Source organism: Rhododendron vialii, chromosome 7a (genome assembly GCF_030253575.1).
Source record: "Rhododendron vialii isolate Sample 1 chromosome 7a, ASM3025357v1".
In the NCBI taxonomy this organism is placed as follows: Eukaryota; Viridiplantae; Streptophyta; class Magnoliopsida; order Ericales; family Ericaceae; genus Rhododendron; species Rhododendron vialii.
The window spans coordinates 35,922,122-35,938,621 of NC_080563.1; the positions used below are offsets into that span (position 1 = coordinate 35,922,122).

A 16,500-nucleotide genomic window follows, 5' to 3' on the forward strand; every position below is an offset into this window, starting at 1 on the left:
TTATAAGTTCATCAAATTTTTTTTAAAAATTATTAAACGACTCGAATTATTATTTTTATGCTATATTTGGATTGATGTTTGAAATTTTTTTTGAAAAATAATAAAAATAATAAGTGAAGAGAAATAGAGAGAGAAATGTTTAGAGTGAGAGAATTTAAGAGGAATTTTTCAAAAAAATATTTTTTGAATTATAAAGAGAATAAGGCTCCGTTCCGAAAACCTTCTTAAAAAATAAGTACTTATTTTGGAACTTCGCATTTAAAAATAAGAAGGGTCATTCCACATTTTCAAACTCAAAAATAATGTAAATGAAAAAAAAATCTATCAAACAAGATCTATCAAACTCAAAAATTCAAATTTTTTTTGCACCGTATTAAAGATCTCAATGAGATCTATCAAACAAAATCCATAGTTATAAGAAAATTATTTTCATAAACACATGATTTTTGAGCTTGAAGTTGCCTTATACAAAAAATAAGACTGTTGCTATGAGAATGGGCGCCGGCGGAGGGAAATCGTACCGACAGCAGCGCTGGGCAGTCTCCGGCCACCGGACGGCCGATCCGAGCCGTCCAAAAATTTTAAAAAATAAACCGAGGGGGCACTCGCGGGAATTAACGGCATCCGAGGTGTGTAGGGTACTTGATCCGAGCACCCCTTTTCATGTATATGATTTCACACGAAAAATGAGTGCTCGGATCAAGCACCCTACACACCTCGGAAGCGGTTGGTTCCCGCGATGGCCCCATCGGTTTTTTTTTATAGAATTTTTGGACGGCTCGGATTGGCTGTCCGATGGCCGGAGACGGCTCGGCGCGGCCGTCGGTATGATTTCCATCCCCGGTCGGTCGGTACCTATATAAATTCTTTCAAAATAAGTATCAACCTTCTTATTTTTCGAAACAATGCTTCTTATTAGACAAAAAATAAGTTCTTATTTCGATTCCCTAAGACATTAATGTTTGTATAAACATACTGTGCAGTGAGAACTGGTGCGGTGGGCGTATCAGCGTATCTTTAATGTTTCTATAAACGTGTAAGGAGTATTATAAATTCAAGACTGTTACACGTCATTGATGACGTGTGAACAAACGGAATGTAACGCCCGTCTATATTCCCATGTGAAACGCCTGTGCCGGGTAATGGTCGTGTATTTTTTAATTTTTGTCCAACGATATACATTAATGGGGTTAGCGGAGGCAGGGCTGGCTCAAGAATTTGGATGTTTAAAACAAATTTGTGGAATGGTACCCTACGTACTTTTAGAATTAAATAATAATGATAGAAATATTTTTTTATATTACTATTTTAGACTTTATAATGCATGTTAAAAGGATTTTTTTTTTGAAAAAATCGTTTCAATTGATAAAAGTTATACACTCCAGATCATTTCCAAGACTAACGACGAGCTACTCCAAATATTTTTTAATTATGCTAAAACAAACCAAATAGTACAAAGTGCGTGTTTGACCTAAGTAAACTTTCCTATGGACGGTTACTATTATTAATTGCCCTTTAATGATTCAACAATGCTACCACTACGCACAAATACTTTACACATATACACTCACAATATGGGTGAGTTCCACAGACATTGGAATAATAAGAGGAGCAATTCTAAATTTTAAATTAAGTAATTTCCTTAATGAACACAATTTAAAAAGTAAAAACAATGTCCAGAAACCAAAAAACAAGTTTGTTAAAGATAAGCCAGTCTACTTTATATCAATCAGTGCCTTATATTATAATTATATAATGTTTTATTTTATTTTGTTCTATGACAATCATCGGGCTCAGGCTAGCCCAGGCTCCCATTGAAGTTCGGGCTTAAGCTTGGGCTGAGCCTGCCAATGTGAAAATATTTAGGCCCAGACCCATTTCATGACCCTAACATATTAGGCTAAGGGTTTGGGCTCGGGCTCCAGCCATGTGTGGCCCATTTTTAGAACTTTCTTTTGTAGGAGCAAACTAATATAGTTTTACTTTTATATATATATATATATATATATATATATATATATATTTATATATATAGTTTTTTTCAGGTCTAGTCGCCCAGATTTTCTTATGGTCCGGATTTCTTATTTTTCAATCAATTTGCGATGATCCGAGCCGCTCAATGTGTTCGGAACGTGATTTTAAAGGCATCCGCGACAAATCAGTAAAAAAAAATGATCGGTAAGGGCTTGATCCGAGCAGTTTTTTACTGAACTGTTCAACAAAAAACTGTTCGGATCAAGCCCTTCCCGATCATTTTTTTTGCTGATTTTTCGCCGGTACTCTTAAAATCACGTTCTGTTCACATTGAGTAGCTCAGATCATCAAAATTCGATTAGGAAATGAGAGGTCCAGACGGTTTGGACCGTAAGGCGTCCGGACCTGAAAATAACTATATATATATATATACACACACACAGAGTCCACTTCCTGGAGGGTTCTTGACCCATTATGGTTGGAATTCTCTTCTTGAAAGTATCATTGGTGGTGTGCAGATGATAGATTGGCCTGCTCATGCAAAACAGACCACCAACTGTTGGTTTGCTTGCAAGCATTGGGGACTGGGCTTGGAGATAACTGATGTTAAGAGGGCGGAAGTGGAGAGGCTCGTGAGAGAGCTTACGGTTGGAAAGAGTGGTAAAAAGATGAAGTCAAAAGTCATGGAATGGAAGAAGGTTCTTGAAGATGTTACCGCTCCAGTTGGATCATCTTACATGAATTTCGGCGACTTGGTTAATGAGGTGCTCCTCTCCAAATTCCGAAGCTAATTAAGCTTGCCATATTATAGGCATTTCCCATATCTGATTCGACACGAATTGTCCGAGGCTTTTCTGTTTCTGTCTAGTTAAAAGTATATAATTGCTGTAAAATGTCAGTGTGCTATTTTTATTATGAGAAAATGTCTGAAAAATAAAGGTGGTGATCGAAGTTTCATCTTTGAAGATGTCTCAATAGATGTTATTAATCAGTATTGGAGTGTTGTTATGTAGTCATCTAGAATATTCTATTCAATGTTATCAGTTTAGAGTTCGTTAGGTGGTTGAGAGCATGAGTTGGTTGAGACTCTATATATTGGTATGTAATCTGATAACTTTTGAGTAAGAACTCATTTTCCATAATCTTCTTAGTTATATAGACAGAGTTTAAAATAAAGGCCGTTACTTAATGAGCCGTATCATCGATTCCGTTACGTTTCGATTTTTTTTTGGTTTGTGCATCTCAGCGTGTCTTAGGCTCCGTTCCAGAAACCTTCTTAAAAAATAAACAGCTTATTTCACATTTTCAAACTCAAAAATAAAGTAAATAAATTTTTTAATTTTTTTTGCATCGTATAAAAGATCTCATCGAGATCTTCCAAACAAGATCCATATTGCATATTTTTAAATTTCAATTAGCTTATAATTTTTGAGCTTGAAATTGTCTTTTTAAAAAATAAGGACTTATTTTCGGTTCCGGAACGGAGCCTTAGTTCTTATCAACACTTCCACCATAGTGGCTCATATTGTTTGAGAAACATTCACTAAAAATTAGAGGAATTCCGCTTGGATGATATCATGACATGATCATCAAAGAATACTAAAGACGCATTAACTAGCATATTTTCACATCACTTCTGAAATCTGGTAATTTATATACTCAGCACTCTTAATTTCTGAAATTCTTGAAAAGAATTCTGAAAATGCCTACGATTTTGGAATGAACATTGCTTAAGATCCTCACATGAGAGAATATGAACAGCTCTTTGCAAGTGAGGAATTTTATGGTGCATGGAAGTGAGACATTCTCACATCAGTCGGTTTTTTGAAATCTGGAAAATGGGTCATTCTCACAGGAAATGAGCAAACAGTGCCCCACCTCTCCAGTCTCATCCTTTCATTTCTGGCGTCGATGGAGTCAGATCTGGTGTTCCCAACATTGACTCCGCCATAGATGTTGCAGCTTGGTTGAAGTTCAATAGCAAAAGTCTGAAGAGGGTACGGCTTTCCTCTTTCTTTTTGTTTTTCTGTTTTGTTGTTTTCGTCTTCGTTTTCTCCTTCCTTTATGGATTTCAATTCAGCAGTTATTTATTCGATTGAGTTTTCCAGTTTTTGGATTCTGTATCGTCACACACCCCGAACTCGACTTGTTTTGCAACACGTGTTAATAGAGCAACGAGGCTCACACAGGGTATAGCGGTTCAGGTTCTTTTCAATCTTTGCTATGAAATCTTTTTGTAACTATCGTTGGACATTAATTTTGAATGAAATTTCGCATGAGAAAAAACAGGCGCATAGTGTCAAACTCTGCGCAAGTACTAGACTTTCGCAATGTGTGGTATTTAAGGCGATACATCGCTAACTTCGCATTGCTAGCCAACTTATGGCGGGATCGGTGCAGTCCAAACCCATTTCCTCTAGAGTTGGATGCTTGAGGGAAGTAGTAGTTCCTGGGGAGAAATTTTTCAGTGCCGGGTGGGCACGGGCCACGTGATACCGAGCACGTATCTCAGCAGTCCAAACGTGTTTTGGACCGCCCAAATCTGTTTGGGCATGAGGGGGTGCTTTGATAATTTTACACTAAAAAAATTTATCCAAATAGATCTAGACCGTTCAAAACACGTTTGGATGATCGAGATTGTGCTCGGCATCACGTGGCCCGTGCCCATTCAGCATTGAAAAACTTCTCATACTAGGCATGACCTTACACGTCATCAATGACGGGTGAAAAAAAGAACTTAATGTTCTCTTGTATTTCTCATGACATGTGTGCTGGTAGTGATCATTGTCATTGTCGTGAGTCATGACTCAAGTGTTTATTAACAGAAATGTTGCACACACAGCAAAAGTGCACAGATTTTGTGCACAGATTTTTTATGGGATCCACTATGGGTCCCACACAAATAATCCAAGCTGTTCATTAAATGTAAAACATTTTTTCAAGGGCCTCCGCAAAAAATCAGCTTAATTCAACACCTATAAGTGCTCGATTCAATCATCTAACTTTTCCTTATCCTGAAATTTGAATGAAAAGTTAAATGATTGAATCGAGCACCTATGAGTATCGGATTGAGCAGATTTTTCGCGGGAGCCCTTGAAAAAATGTTTTACATTTAATGAACGGCTCGAATTATTTGTATGGGACCCGTAGTGGGGCCCCACAAAAAATCTGTGCACAAAATCTGTGCACTTTTGCTGTGTGTAGCATTGCTGGTTTATTAAAGGCGTAAGTCTGTTGACACAGACAAAGCGTGCACAGATCCCGATGTGGGGTTCACTACGGGTTTCACACAAAAAATCCGAACCGTTCTTTCGATTTAAAACATTTTTTTAAAGGCTTCCGTAAAAAATCAGTTCGATCCGATACCTAGAAGTACTCGATCTAATCATATAAGTTATCATTCAGGTTCAAAGTTGAATGAAAAGTTAGATGATTAGATCGAGTATTTCTAGGTATCGGATTGAGCTGATTTTTTGCGGAGGCTTTTGAAAAAATGTTTCAAATTTAATGAACGGCTCGAATCATTTGTGTAGGATCCATAGTGGGCCCCACATAGAGATCTGTGCAAGATCTGTGCCCCTTTGTTTGTGTGAATAGCACCTCTCTTATTAAAGCAAACGGAATTTGTGGTGAGTCGGTGACACATAAACGATCCGGAATACTTAACTACAATTCCCCCATGCTTGAAATCAAAGGTTCTGTAAGTGGAATGGTGTGCAATTAGTCTTTTTTACACACTCTTATGCACATGGATAGAGTCCGATTCCCGTAAGCTCCCTTTCCCTTTCCCAAGTCCTCTAGGATAATATAGATTAGGATTACCGAATAACAAAAAAAAAAAAACTAAAAGTTCTTCGAAGAATCCTGTTTACATGTTCGACTAATTTTGGTAGACCAGAAGCCCACTTGTTCACTAGGATAGAAGCGTCACTTAAAATCAGAACAAATGCTCCGTATGAAATGCCTCAAAGAAGTTGATGATACATGAAAGATTTCGAATCTAGGCCCTGTTCTGCTAAGAAAAATAATAAATATTTATTTTTAAAATTAAAAATAATGTATTATGAGAGTATGGCTTCTTTCGTAAAACAGAAAATAAAAATAAAAAATAAAAAATCTTAAAGGAATGTGACCTAAGATCTTAAGAAATGACAAACTCTTAAATCAAGTATTGATCATTAAACCAAATCCTTTGGGCCACCACAATACATTTATCTTGTACTCCAATACATAAAATGTTTGAATTCAGTGTACTTGCTCAATATTTTCAAGTTAAATATTACTCCAATCATTGTCTACTTTACTCTCATTTTGATTATTTTCTCGTCAAATTTCGAGGATCCTCCCATACTTTGAGTATCCAATTGCATCCTTTCATCAAATATATAACGAAATAGAATACAAATTAGAGTTTTGTTTTCTACCAATATAAAAATAGGGAGAAAAAAATAGACAAACTAGAGTATGAATTGAAGACGATCTTAGTTGTTATAGCATTATCAAAATGAGTTTGTAAATATTACTCCATCCATCTCCAAATAAAAGTTAAATATTCTATTTTGAGTTATCTATTGATAAATGTTCATTTTAAAAAGTTAATGGGTATAGTTTGCACAATTATCATTTTATACTTTTGAAAAGTTGAAAAAAGAGTTAATGGGTAAAAGTGGAGAATAATTTTGAAAAGTTCATGTAAAAAATGTAATAATGATGTCTCATTAATATATAAATTAAAATTACAAAAAGAGACATAGAAAGTAATAAATTGTGTCTAATAATAGGGTCAATCCACCATGGCACTTGTACAATTTTTTTCACCGATTATTTATTCGAGCTTCTATACTTTTTTCGAGGGCTGTTAGCTGTTTTCGATAGTGAATAAATTATTGAGAAATATCAAATTGTTTTCAGAAATGAACAAGTTGTAGATGAGTATGTAAGTGAAAAAATTATTGATTAGTGTCAATAAGATGGTGAAATGACCTTTGTTTTTTCAACAAAAACTTTATGGAGTCCATTTCCGACTGGAGAGATCGATTCCCCATACAAACATTAAAGATACGCCCACCGCACCAATTCCCGCCGCACGGTATGTTTATACAAATATTAAAAAAATAATTCGAATCGTTCAATAATTTTTTTTAAAATTTGGGTGGACTTATAAAAAAATCAGCTTAATTCAATATGTGAAGGTGCTCGAATCATTCATGTGGATTTTGGAGTGGGCCCCACATCTCGTGCCTTGGTAGGGACCCCGAGTCCCTATCGTGCCTTTTTCTCGCTGCCATTTGCAGCACCACAAAACCACACCGTTTTGGGGCCAAGCTCACAAATGATCTGAGTCGTTGAATAATTCTAAAATAATTTTTTAAGTGACCTTGTAAAAAATCAACTCAATTGGATATTTATAAATAATTCATCAAATCTTTGAATTTTTCATTCAGATTTTAGGATCTGAGTACTGAATAAATACTAAAGAAATGTTAGATAATTGTGTGCTCGTTATGTTAGTGATCTAAACCGTTGATGTTGTAGAGATTGTTTAGAAAATCATTCAGTTAAAAAATTATATTGATTGGACATCGTGAAGTATCAAAACGCAAAGATTATTTAAAAAATATGAATTGTTTCGATGCCTATTGATGGCCGATCAAGATAAATTTTTTAATTAAGGCTCTTCTTAACAATTTCTACAACATCAACAGTTCAGATAAGAAGGATACCAAACACACAATTGTCTAACATTTCTATAGTATTCATTTAGTAATCAAGATCCTAAAATTTGAATGAAAAATTCAAAGATTGGATGAATTATTTATAAATATCTAACTAAGTTGATTTTTTACAAGGCACTTATAAAATTATTTTAGAATTATTCAATGGCTTGGATCATTTGTATGAGATCCCGAAGTGAGCGACAAACAATCATACGTGCGAAAGAGATGAGCAAAAGATAAAGGCATGTGAGCTTGGGCCCCAAAATGGGAGTTGGGGGAGCTGCTGTGCTATCTCGGCAAAGGGGGCCGTGCTCCGATCTCGCTCAAATGATCGAAAACGTTCACTTCGTAGAGCTTGTCGAGTTGAACAAGTAAGTATGTTAAAAATCAACTCGATTGGATATCATTAAGTGCCTAATCGAAATCTTTTGTCTTGAAAAAAAAGGATCCGAAATACTAGATCAAATCTACAAGAACCCATTATTGGCAAATTATATGTGTTCCGATCAAGCACTTAATGATATCCGATCAAACTGATTTTTTACATACTTGTTCAACTCGACGAGCTCTACGAAGTAAACGTTTTCGATTATCGAAGCAAGACTAGAGCGGAACCTTCTCAACCGAGACAACACGCAGCTCCCCCAGTCCCCCAAAATGGTGTGGTTTTGTGGAGAAATTATTCGTTGCCCCAAGGGCAACACGTCAGGTGGTGCCCCCACCAATAAAAATTTGCCTTGTGGGTAAAATTGTCAGTCAGAAAGTCTAGAGCTGTTTGAGCATTAAATCCCACCGACATGTTCTTCTCTCTCCACTAGACACAGTCTTCTCTCTAAAATTAACTCTAAAAGTGTTTAAAATTTCAATCCGTTTGAATGGGTGAGAAGATTTTATTTTTCTGATCATTTAATTCTAAATGGTCATAATTAAATTTTGACTCTAGGGCTCTCGTTGATTAGTTCTAAGAGATATTTGATTCAACGACTTTCTTAGGGTTAATCAACGAGAGCCCTAGAGTCAATTTAATTATGACCCTTTAGAATTAAATGATCAGAAAAATAAAATATTCTCACCCATTCAAACGGATTGAAATTTGGAACACTTAATTTTTCAACCTGCAGTTTATATATTAAAAAATATGGTTAAAAAATTAAATACTCAAAATTTCAATCCGTTTGAATCGATAGAAAGATTTTAGTTTTCTGATTATTTTATCCTATATGATCATAATTAAATTTTGACTCTAGGAATTTCGTTTTTGTCCTAAGATATTTAATTGTACGACTTTCTTAGGGCTAATCAACGAGAGTTCTAGAGTCAAAATTTAATTATGACTATGTAGGATAAAATGATCAAAAAACTAAAATCTTTGTATCGTTTCAAACAGATTGAAATTTTGAGCACTTAATTTTTTAACTATATTTTTTAATATATAAACTGCAGATTGAAAAATTAAGTGTTCTAAATTTCAATCCGTTTGAATGGGTGAGAAAATTTTCTTTTTCTGATCATTTAATTCTAAAGGGTCATGATTAAATTTTGACTCCAGGGCTCTTGTTTGTCAGTCCTAAGAGATATTTGATTCTACGACTTTCTTAGGACTAATCAACGAGAGCCCTATAGCCAAAATTTAATTATGACCCTCTAGAATTAAATGATAAAAAAAATAAAATCTTTTCACCCATTCAAACGGATTGAAATTTGGAACACTTTTAGAGTTATTTTTAAAGAGAAGGCTGTGTCTAGTGGGAAGAGAAGAATGTGTCAGTGGGATTTAATGCTCAAACGGCTCTAGACTTTCTGACTGACAATTTTACCTAGGTAAATTGCTACTTTCCCCACCCCCCCCCCCCCCCCCCCCCCCGGACACACCCCCCTGGCCCCACCTCCCTTTTTTCAGTTTACCCCCGCCTCTCTCTCTCTCTCTCTCTCTCTCTCTCTCTCTCCTTCTTCTGTTCTTTTTTTTTTTTTCTTTTCCAGTTTTTTTTTTCATTTTATTTCATTTTCTTTCTTTTCAGTTTGAATTTTTCTCTCTCTTTAATAATAGGTTCAAGTCTAATTCTAGGCTTTATAAAGTAATTGAGAGAAAAAAAAGTGTTTCAATTGATCATGTTTATCCCACTATTTTCTTTTTCTTTTTTTGTCGTTTATAGATTAAAAAATATAGTTATGAAAATAAGTGTTTCAATTTTCAATCCATTTGAACTAGTATAAAGATATTATTTTTCTGATAATTTCATCCTAAATGATCGTAATAAATTTTTTGCTCCAAAGCCTTTCAATGAACACCCTAAGAGAGTCCTGAAACTAAATAATGAGTCTTAAGGTGCTCGTTGAAATCATAAAGTAAAAAATTCATTAAGATTACAATTAGTGTTCGGAAACTAATTACGAAATGTATTTTACAAACGACATACTAATCCAGAATACAAATGTTATATTTAGGATTACTTTTTTTTTAACTGTAGTACAATTTTATAAATTTGTTAACCATTATTTAGCATAGATCCTCCTCTTAACTGATTCAGTAGTATGTTGCTTCAAATCACGTTTATACTCCATAGGATTACAAATGGATGGTTTCTATTTTTTTTTTAAAACTAAAACGGAAACGTTTTAAGGGCTACTATGTCAATAGGGGCAGTAGAACCCCCGGGTCCCCCATACTTTTTAATTTATTTTTTTATTTTTTTATTTAAGTACTTATATCTTATTTATTTAATTTCTATAAATACACTCTTTGTATATTTAAAAATATAATTCAAGAATTAAGTGTTTTAATTCTCAATTCAATTAAATCAGAGCAAAGATCGTTTTTTTTATTATTTTATTTTAAATGGTCATAATGAATTTTTTGATTTAAGGCTTTTCAACAAACACCCTAAGACTCATTATTTAGTTTCAAGACTCTCTTAAGGTGTCCATTGAAAGGTCTTGGAGCCAAAAATTTATTATGACCATTTAGGATGAAATGATCAGAAAAATAACAACTTTGCACCGGTTCAAACAGATTGAAAATTGAAACACTTATTTTCGTAACTATATTTTTTAATCTATAAAAGACAAAAAAAGAAAAAGAAAATAGTGAAATAAACATGATCAATTGAAACACTTTTTTTTCTCTCAATTACTTTATAAAACCTAGAATTAGACTTGAACCTATTATTAAAGAGAGAAAAAAATTCAAACTGAAAAGAAAGAAAATGAAATAAAATGAAAAAAAAACTGGAAAAAAAAAAAAAAAGAACAGAAGAAGGAACGGTGGAAAGAAAGAAAAGGGAGGGAGAGAGAGAGAGAGAAAGAGAGGCGGGGGTAAACTAGGAAAAGAAAGGTGGGGCCGGGGGGTGGGGTGTGTCAGGGAGAATAACAGGTCTCTTTACCCAGAAGCAAATTTTTATTGGTGGGGGCAACACGTGACGTGTTGCCCTTGGGGAAATGAATAATTTCTCGGTTTTGTGTCGCCGCAGATTACAGCGAGAAAAAGGCACGGCAGGGACTTGGGGCCCACGGGGGCATGGCTGGGACTTGGGGTCCACAACGTGCGGTAGGCGTATCTCTCACAAAAGCACTCATTAGCATCGAATTTTAAACAGCTGGCACACAAAACAATTATTGTACTTCTATTTACTCCTATTCTCTCTCTCCCGATTAATTGGAGTCAAATATATGCGTCCAGAAAACATTCACGTGTAGAGGTAAAAGTCACCACCTTTATTTTACCAGAAAATGTCCACGCCTACTATTCAACGTTTTCCGCTCTTCTCACTTCTCTCAATCTCATCGTTCAAATATATTTTAAACGGTCAGAATTTTAGAAAATTTTCTATGAAAGAGTTAAACTCTTCTCTAATTTTTTTTAAATTCAGATCATTAATTATCAAGACGAACGGTAAAATATATCGTTCAAATATATTTTAGACGGTCAGAATTTTAGAAAATTTTCTATGAAAGAGTTAAACTCTTCTCTAATTTTTTTTAAATTCAGATCATTAATTATCAAGACGAACGGTAAAATATTGAACAATAAATGTTAAGCGATGGATGTAGTCTTGTTGTTATTTTACACGTATAAGTATGGCACACTCACACTTCAGCACAAACAGATAATCTGATGAAAGCAAACCAGAAAATTAACAGAACAAAAAAGAGAGTATCAAACAGCACACTAACATGTTTGAAATTTGGAGAGGAGCACCTCGTTAATTAGGTTGTCGAAATTCACGCAAGAGGACCCAGCTGGAACAGTGACGGCATCTTCAACAACCTTCTTCCACTCGAAGGCTTTTGCCTTAATTTTTTTACCATTCTCTCCAACCATAAGCTCTCTCACAAGCCTCTCCACTTCCTTCCTCTCGACATTTGTTAACTCCATGCCCAATCCCCAGTGCTTCCAGAGGAACCAACAGTTGGTGTACTGTTCCGCCCAAGCAGGCCAACATATCATTGGCACTCCTTCGACAATACTTTCAAGAACAGAATTCCAGCCGCAGTGTGTCAAGTACCCTCCGACAGACGGGTGGCGAAGAATTTTCTCTTGAGGAGTCCAACCTACCAGTAGACCCCTCTCTTTAATCTCAACCTCAAACTCCGGCGGAAAAACTGCAGATTCACCACCTAGAAGGCCGGGTCTGATTGCCCACAAGAAATTCTGCTTGCTAGTTGCAAGCCCCCAACCAAATTCAACCAACTCTTGGGATGACATTCGGACAACGCTGCCGAAATTCACATAAATGACTGAGTTGGGTTCTTTCTTGTCGAGCCAAGCGAGGCAGTCTAAATCCTCCTTCCACAGATTTAATCCAATAGAGTTCAATGCACTGCTTTCAGGGATTTGCTTCTTCTCAATCAAATTTAGAGGCCCTATGGCATATATCGGAGGAAACATCGTCCGTAGCGTATCAAGAACACCGTGTTCTAACGCGTCAATCGTGTTAAGAATAATGGCCGAACAATTATAGGCTTTTTCAACCTCAGTCATGAGAAATTTGAACATAATATGTTCTGTGTCTGTGGTCCTGACAAAATGTGGAAGATCCCACAAACGTATACCCTCCATAGATGGAATATCTACCACTGTGTTCAGGTATCCATTTGTTAAACAACTCTCGTCTGCAATATTATAACAGAAAAGGCTTACTTAGAACGACAATCACAAGGGAAAAGCCAACGATTAAAACATCTGGAAAACCACATATTGATCAGAAGGGTAAAAGGAAAATTGAAGTAATTTGGTAGCATTTGCATTTTACGGCTACAAATTAAGTTGACCGGCTTCATGCTTCCATTCCCGGCAAAGCACAGATAAAACAGAATGGTGTACACATTTAGGAGTTGCCCCAGTGGTTCGGACGGATGCCCGCTCCTCAAGGTCTAGGATTCAATTCCCCACCAAGTGACTAGGTGAGTACCCTAAAGTAAATGGGAGCTGTGACTGGTGTGGCTGCGCTAGCTCCCCGGAGGTTTGGGTTGTGCAGTCGGGTCCATTTAGTAGCCTAGCTGTAGAGCTATTCTTCCGTTTTAAAAAAAAAAAACCCAGAATGGTGTGGTCCAGTGCTGCTTTTATCGTTCTACAGCAAACCATATCAAGTACTACTATTGGGCTTCCTAATTTGAAGTTTTTTAGTTGAATTTGTGGCCTACACTTAGACACCAATTTTTCTAGTTTGATGCTTCCGTGTACAACCAAATCAGAAAAACAAAGCAACATGACGAAGAGTGACCCCGTTATTGGAGTGACTAGATCTGGTTTTAACAAAGAAGGCCAGCAATCGAAAACAATACGGACAAAGACTAAACACGTTTCCAAGACCAAAAAAATACAAGTCGCAGTGGGTCGTTTCAGCTGTCCAAAGGTATTTTCAATGGTCGCGAAGAGTCTTTTAATAATCCGAACTATTAATTGACGAGATAGACGGTTGAGATAACTCACTACACCTTGGTACTCACTACAGGATTCTAGATGTTATTTGGACGTGAATTGAATCATTTCACTTAGCTTCCACTCCAAACTTAGACAGTTGAGATAACTCACTACACCTGGTAGTGACTGCAGGATCCAAGATGTTATTTGGACATGAATTGAGTCATTTCGCTTAGCTTCCACTCCAAACTAACTCAAACTATATGTGAATATTGTGTTAAATCCTCCAACTCCAAACCAATTGACAAAGAAGGAGAGGCCGTCCAAGCTCATATACTAATTTTGGAGGAGATAATTAACCAATGTAGGACAAACTCCAACACTCTACCGCACGTGCGACCCACGACTCGCAAATAGAGAGGGAAACAAAGGATCCAGAACACATGGATCACAACCAAAGAAAGTGCGACTATGACACAAACAAAGGGGAAAAACCTCCAAAACCTTAGCTCTAGCTCTGATACCATGTTAAATCATTCAACTCCAAACCAATTGGCAAAGAGTGAAGAGGCCGTCCAGACCCATATACTAACTTTGGAGGAAATAATTAACCCATGTAGGCTAAACTCCAACATATTGCCATCTTGGTCTGACCCAAAAGATGTGGATTGTTGGAATCCTTGGTACTTCAAAACAATCAAATCCTAAATTCACGATATATATATATATATATATATATATATATATACACACACACACACACACACACGAATGTAATTTTAACAAAATCTACCTACCTTTGAGTGGCACAAGCCCCCGTTCGATGAGTTTCCGATAATAGGCATACCCCAAGACACCACACGCACTCGGGGTCCAAAAGAGCGCACAAGGCACGCCGATTTCTCGGGCGACTTTGAGCGGGAAAGTCATGTTCCCGTCACAAACGAAGCACGAAATCGGCGGAACCTCCGTTGAGGATCTGAGATCGTCGACGAACTCTTTGAAGAAAGGCAAGGGGGTTTCCCTCAGCAGGGCGTCGCAGTGGATGTAAGGCTCCTGGACGTTGGTCTCGACGCCGTCGACCTCGGCCGGGAGGCCTTCGGCTACGGCGGCGAATTTGAAGCCCGGCAAGCCGTCGAGGGCGGTCGGACCCCGGGCCCGGAGGAGGCGGTTGTGGTTGTACTCGCTGTTGACGAAGGTTATGTAGAAGCCCTTTAGGTAGAGGAGTTTTGCTAGTTTTAGCATGGGGTTCATGTGGCCTTGTGCTGGGTGTGGTACTATCACTGCGTGTGGTTTCGCCATTGCACACTCTCTCTCTCTCTCTCACTTTTTATGTCTCTTTGCAAAGGCTCCATATTTGTATAAGGGGGAGTAAACGTGTACGGAGGGGAGTATTATAAAAATTCCGTAGGCGAGACTGTAACACGTCATTGATGACGTGTGAACAAAGGGAATGTAACGCCCGTCTATATTACCACGTGAAACACCTGTGCCCGGTAATGGTCCTGTATTTTTTAATTATTGTTCAACAATATACGTTAATGAGAGTTAGCGGGGGCATGACCAGCTGAAGAGATTTGGATGTCCAAGATTAAATTGTGGGATGGTGCATTGTGTATTTTTAAAATTAAACAATAATGATAGAAATGTTTTTTATATTACTACTTTAGACTTTATAATACATGTTGATTGCTTTGTCACCAACAACAAAAGTGGTTACCTTAAATTCTACTAGACTTGGTTTTGAAACCTGGCAATTACGATAACATTATTTTTGGGAAAAAAATATTTTAAAAGAAAAAATTGCCAAGAAGACTCGAACTCGGATACTTCATATGGACTAAAACAATTTACCACTGAGCTAGCAAAGACATTTGTTCTATAAAACGAACAAATAATATATATACTAATTTACAAATAATATTAGAGTATCCCTAAAATTTGGATGCCCGAGGTCCGGACCTCTTGGGCCTTGGGCCTGGGCCGGCCCTGAGCAAGGGTAGGGAGAGAGGAGAACAAACCACCTATGCTAGCTGGTGTTCTAATGGTCGTGTATTTTGATAATGGAATGGTCGTGTATTTTGATAACGACCCTTTTGGTGGTCACATAATTCACTTGCGAGTATGTGAGTTGGAGCGCGCGTGAAAACGAAAGCGTCTTTGACACACTTCTCAAACTACTAAAATCTATGAAAGTGACGGTTAAGAGCGTGAGCAGTGCAACGATTGATAGCCAAAAATGGAAGGCATTTTAAATAATTAAGGTGGTAACACATTGACAACCAGACTATCCCTGCGGCACTGAGAATATAATACTCCTAAACTATGTTTTTAAAACAAATTTGTAGCCATCATGTTGATATCAGATCAACGGAAACTTCGACATAGTTTATACTCCTACTACTTAAAAAGGATTTTTGAAAGAATCGTTTCAATTGATAAAGTTAGACACTCCAGATCATTTCCATGACTAAGGACGAGCTACTCCAAATATTTTTTAATTATCCTAAAACAAACCAAATAGTACAAAGTGCGTGTTTGGCCTAAATAAATTTTCCTATGGACGGTGACTATTATCGCCCTTTAATGATTCAACAATGTTATCACCACACATAAATACTTTACACACATACACTTACAATAGGGGTGAGTATCACGGACATTGGAATAATAAAAGGAGCAATTCTAAATTTTAAATTAAGTAATTTCCTTAATGAACAAAATTTAAAAAGTAAAAACAATGTCCAGAAACAAAAAACAAGTTTGTTAAAGATAAGCCAGTCTACTTTATATTAATCAGTGCCGTCTATTATAATTATCATGTTTTATTTTATTTTGTTCTATGATAATCATCGGGCTCAGGCTAGCCCTTTCAAAGCCAAGGCTCCCATTGAAATTCGGGCTTGGGCTGAGCCTGCCCATGTGAAAATGTTTAGGCCCAGACCCAGT

The 16,500-nt window shown here is 36.6% G+C and overlaps 1 protein-coding gene across 1 annotated transcript; it reads right to left on the minus strand.

Annotated features, from left to right (window-relative positions):
* Positions 1-11,715: 11,715 nt before the first annotated feature.
* On the minus strand, positions 11,716-14,914 carry LOC131332176 (7-deoxyloganetin glucosyltransferase-like). Its single transcript, XM_058366252.1, has 2 exons — positions 14,349-14,914; positions 11,716-12,800 (listed from the first exon to the last, which is right to left on the minus strand). Exons 1-2 carry the CDS (start codon positions 14,851-14,853, stop codon positions 11,857-11,859), a joined length of 1,449 nt encoding a protein of 482 aa, XP_058222235.1. The 5' UTR covers positions 14,854-14,914; the 3' UTR covers positions 11,716-11,856.
* Positions 14,915-16,500: the final 1,586 nt, after the last annotated feature.

Coding starts and splice junctions, on each gene's coding strand:
- LOC131332176 (XM_058366252.1), bottom strand. CDS start 14,853: ATGGCGAAACCACACGCAGTGATAGTACCACACCCAGCACAAGGCCAC. Junction 12,801..14,348: donor GGGGCTTGTGCCACTCAAAG/GTAGGTAGATTT, acceptor ATAATATTGCAG/ACGAGAGTTGTTTAACAAAT.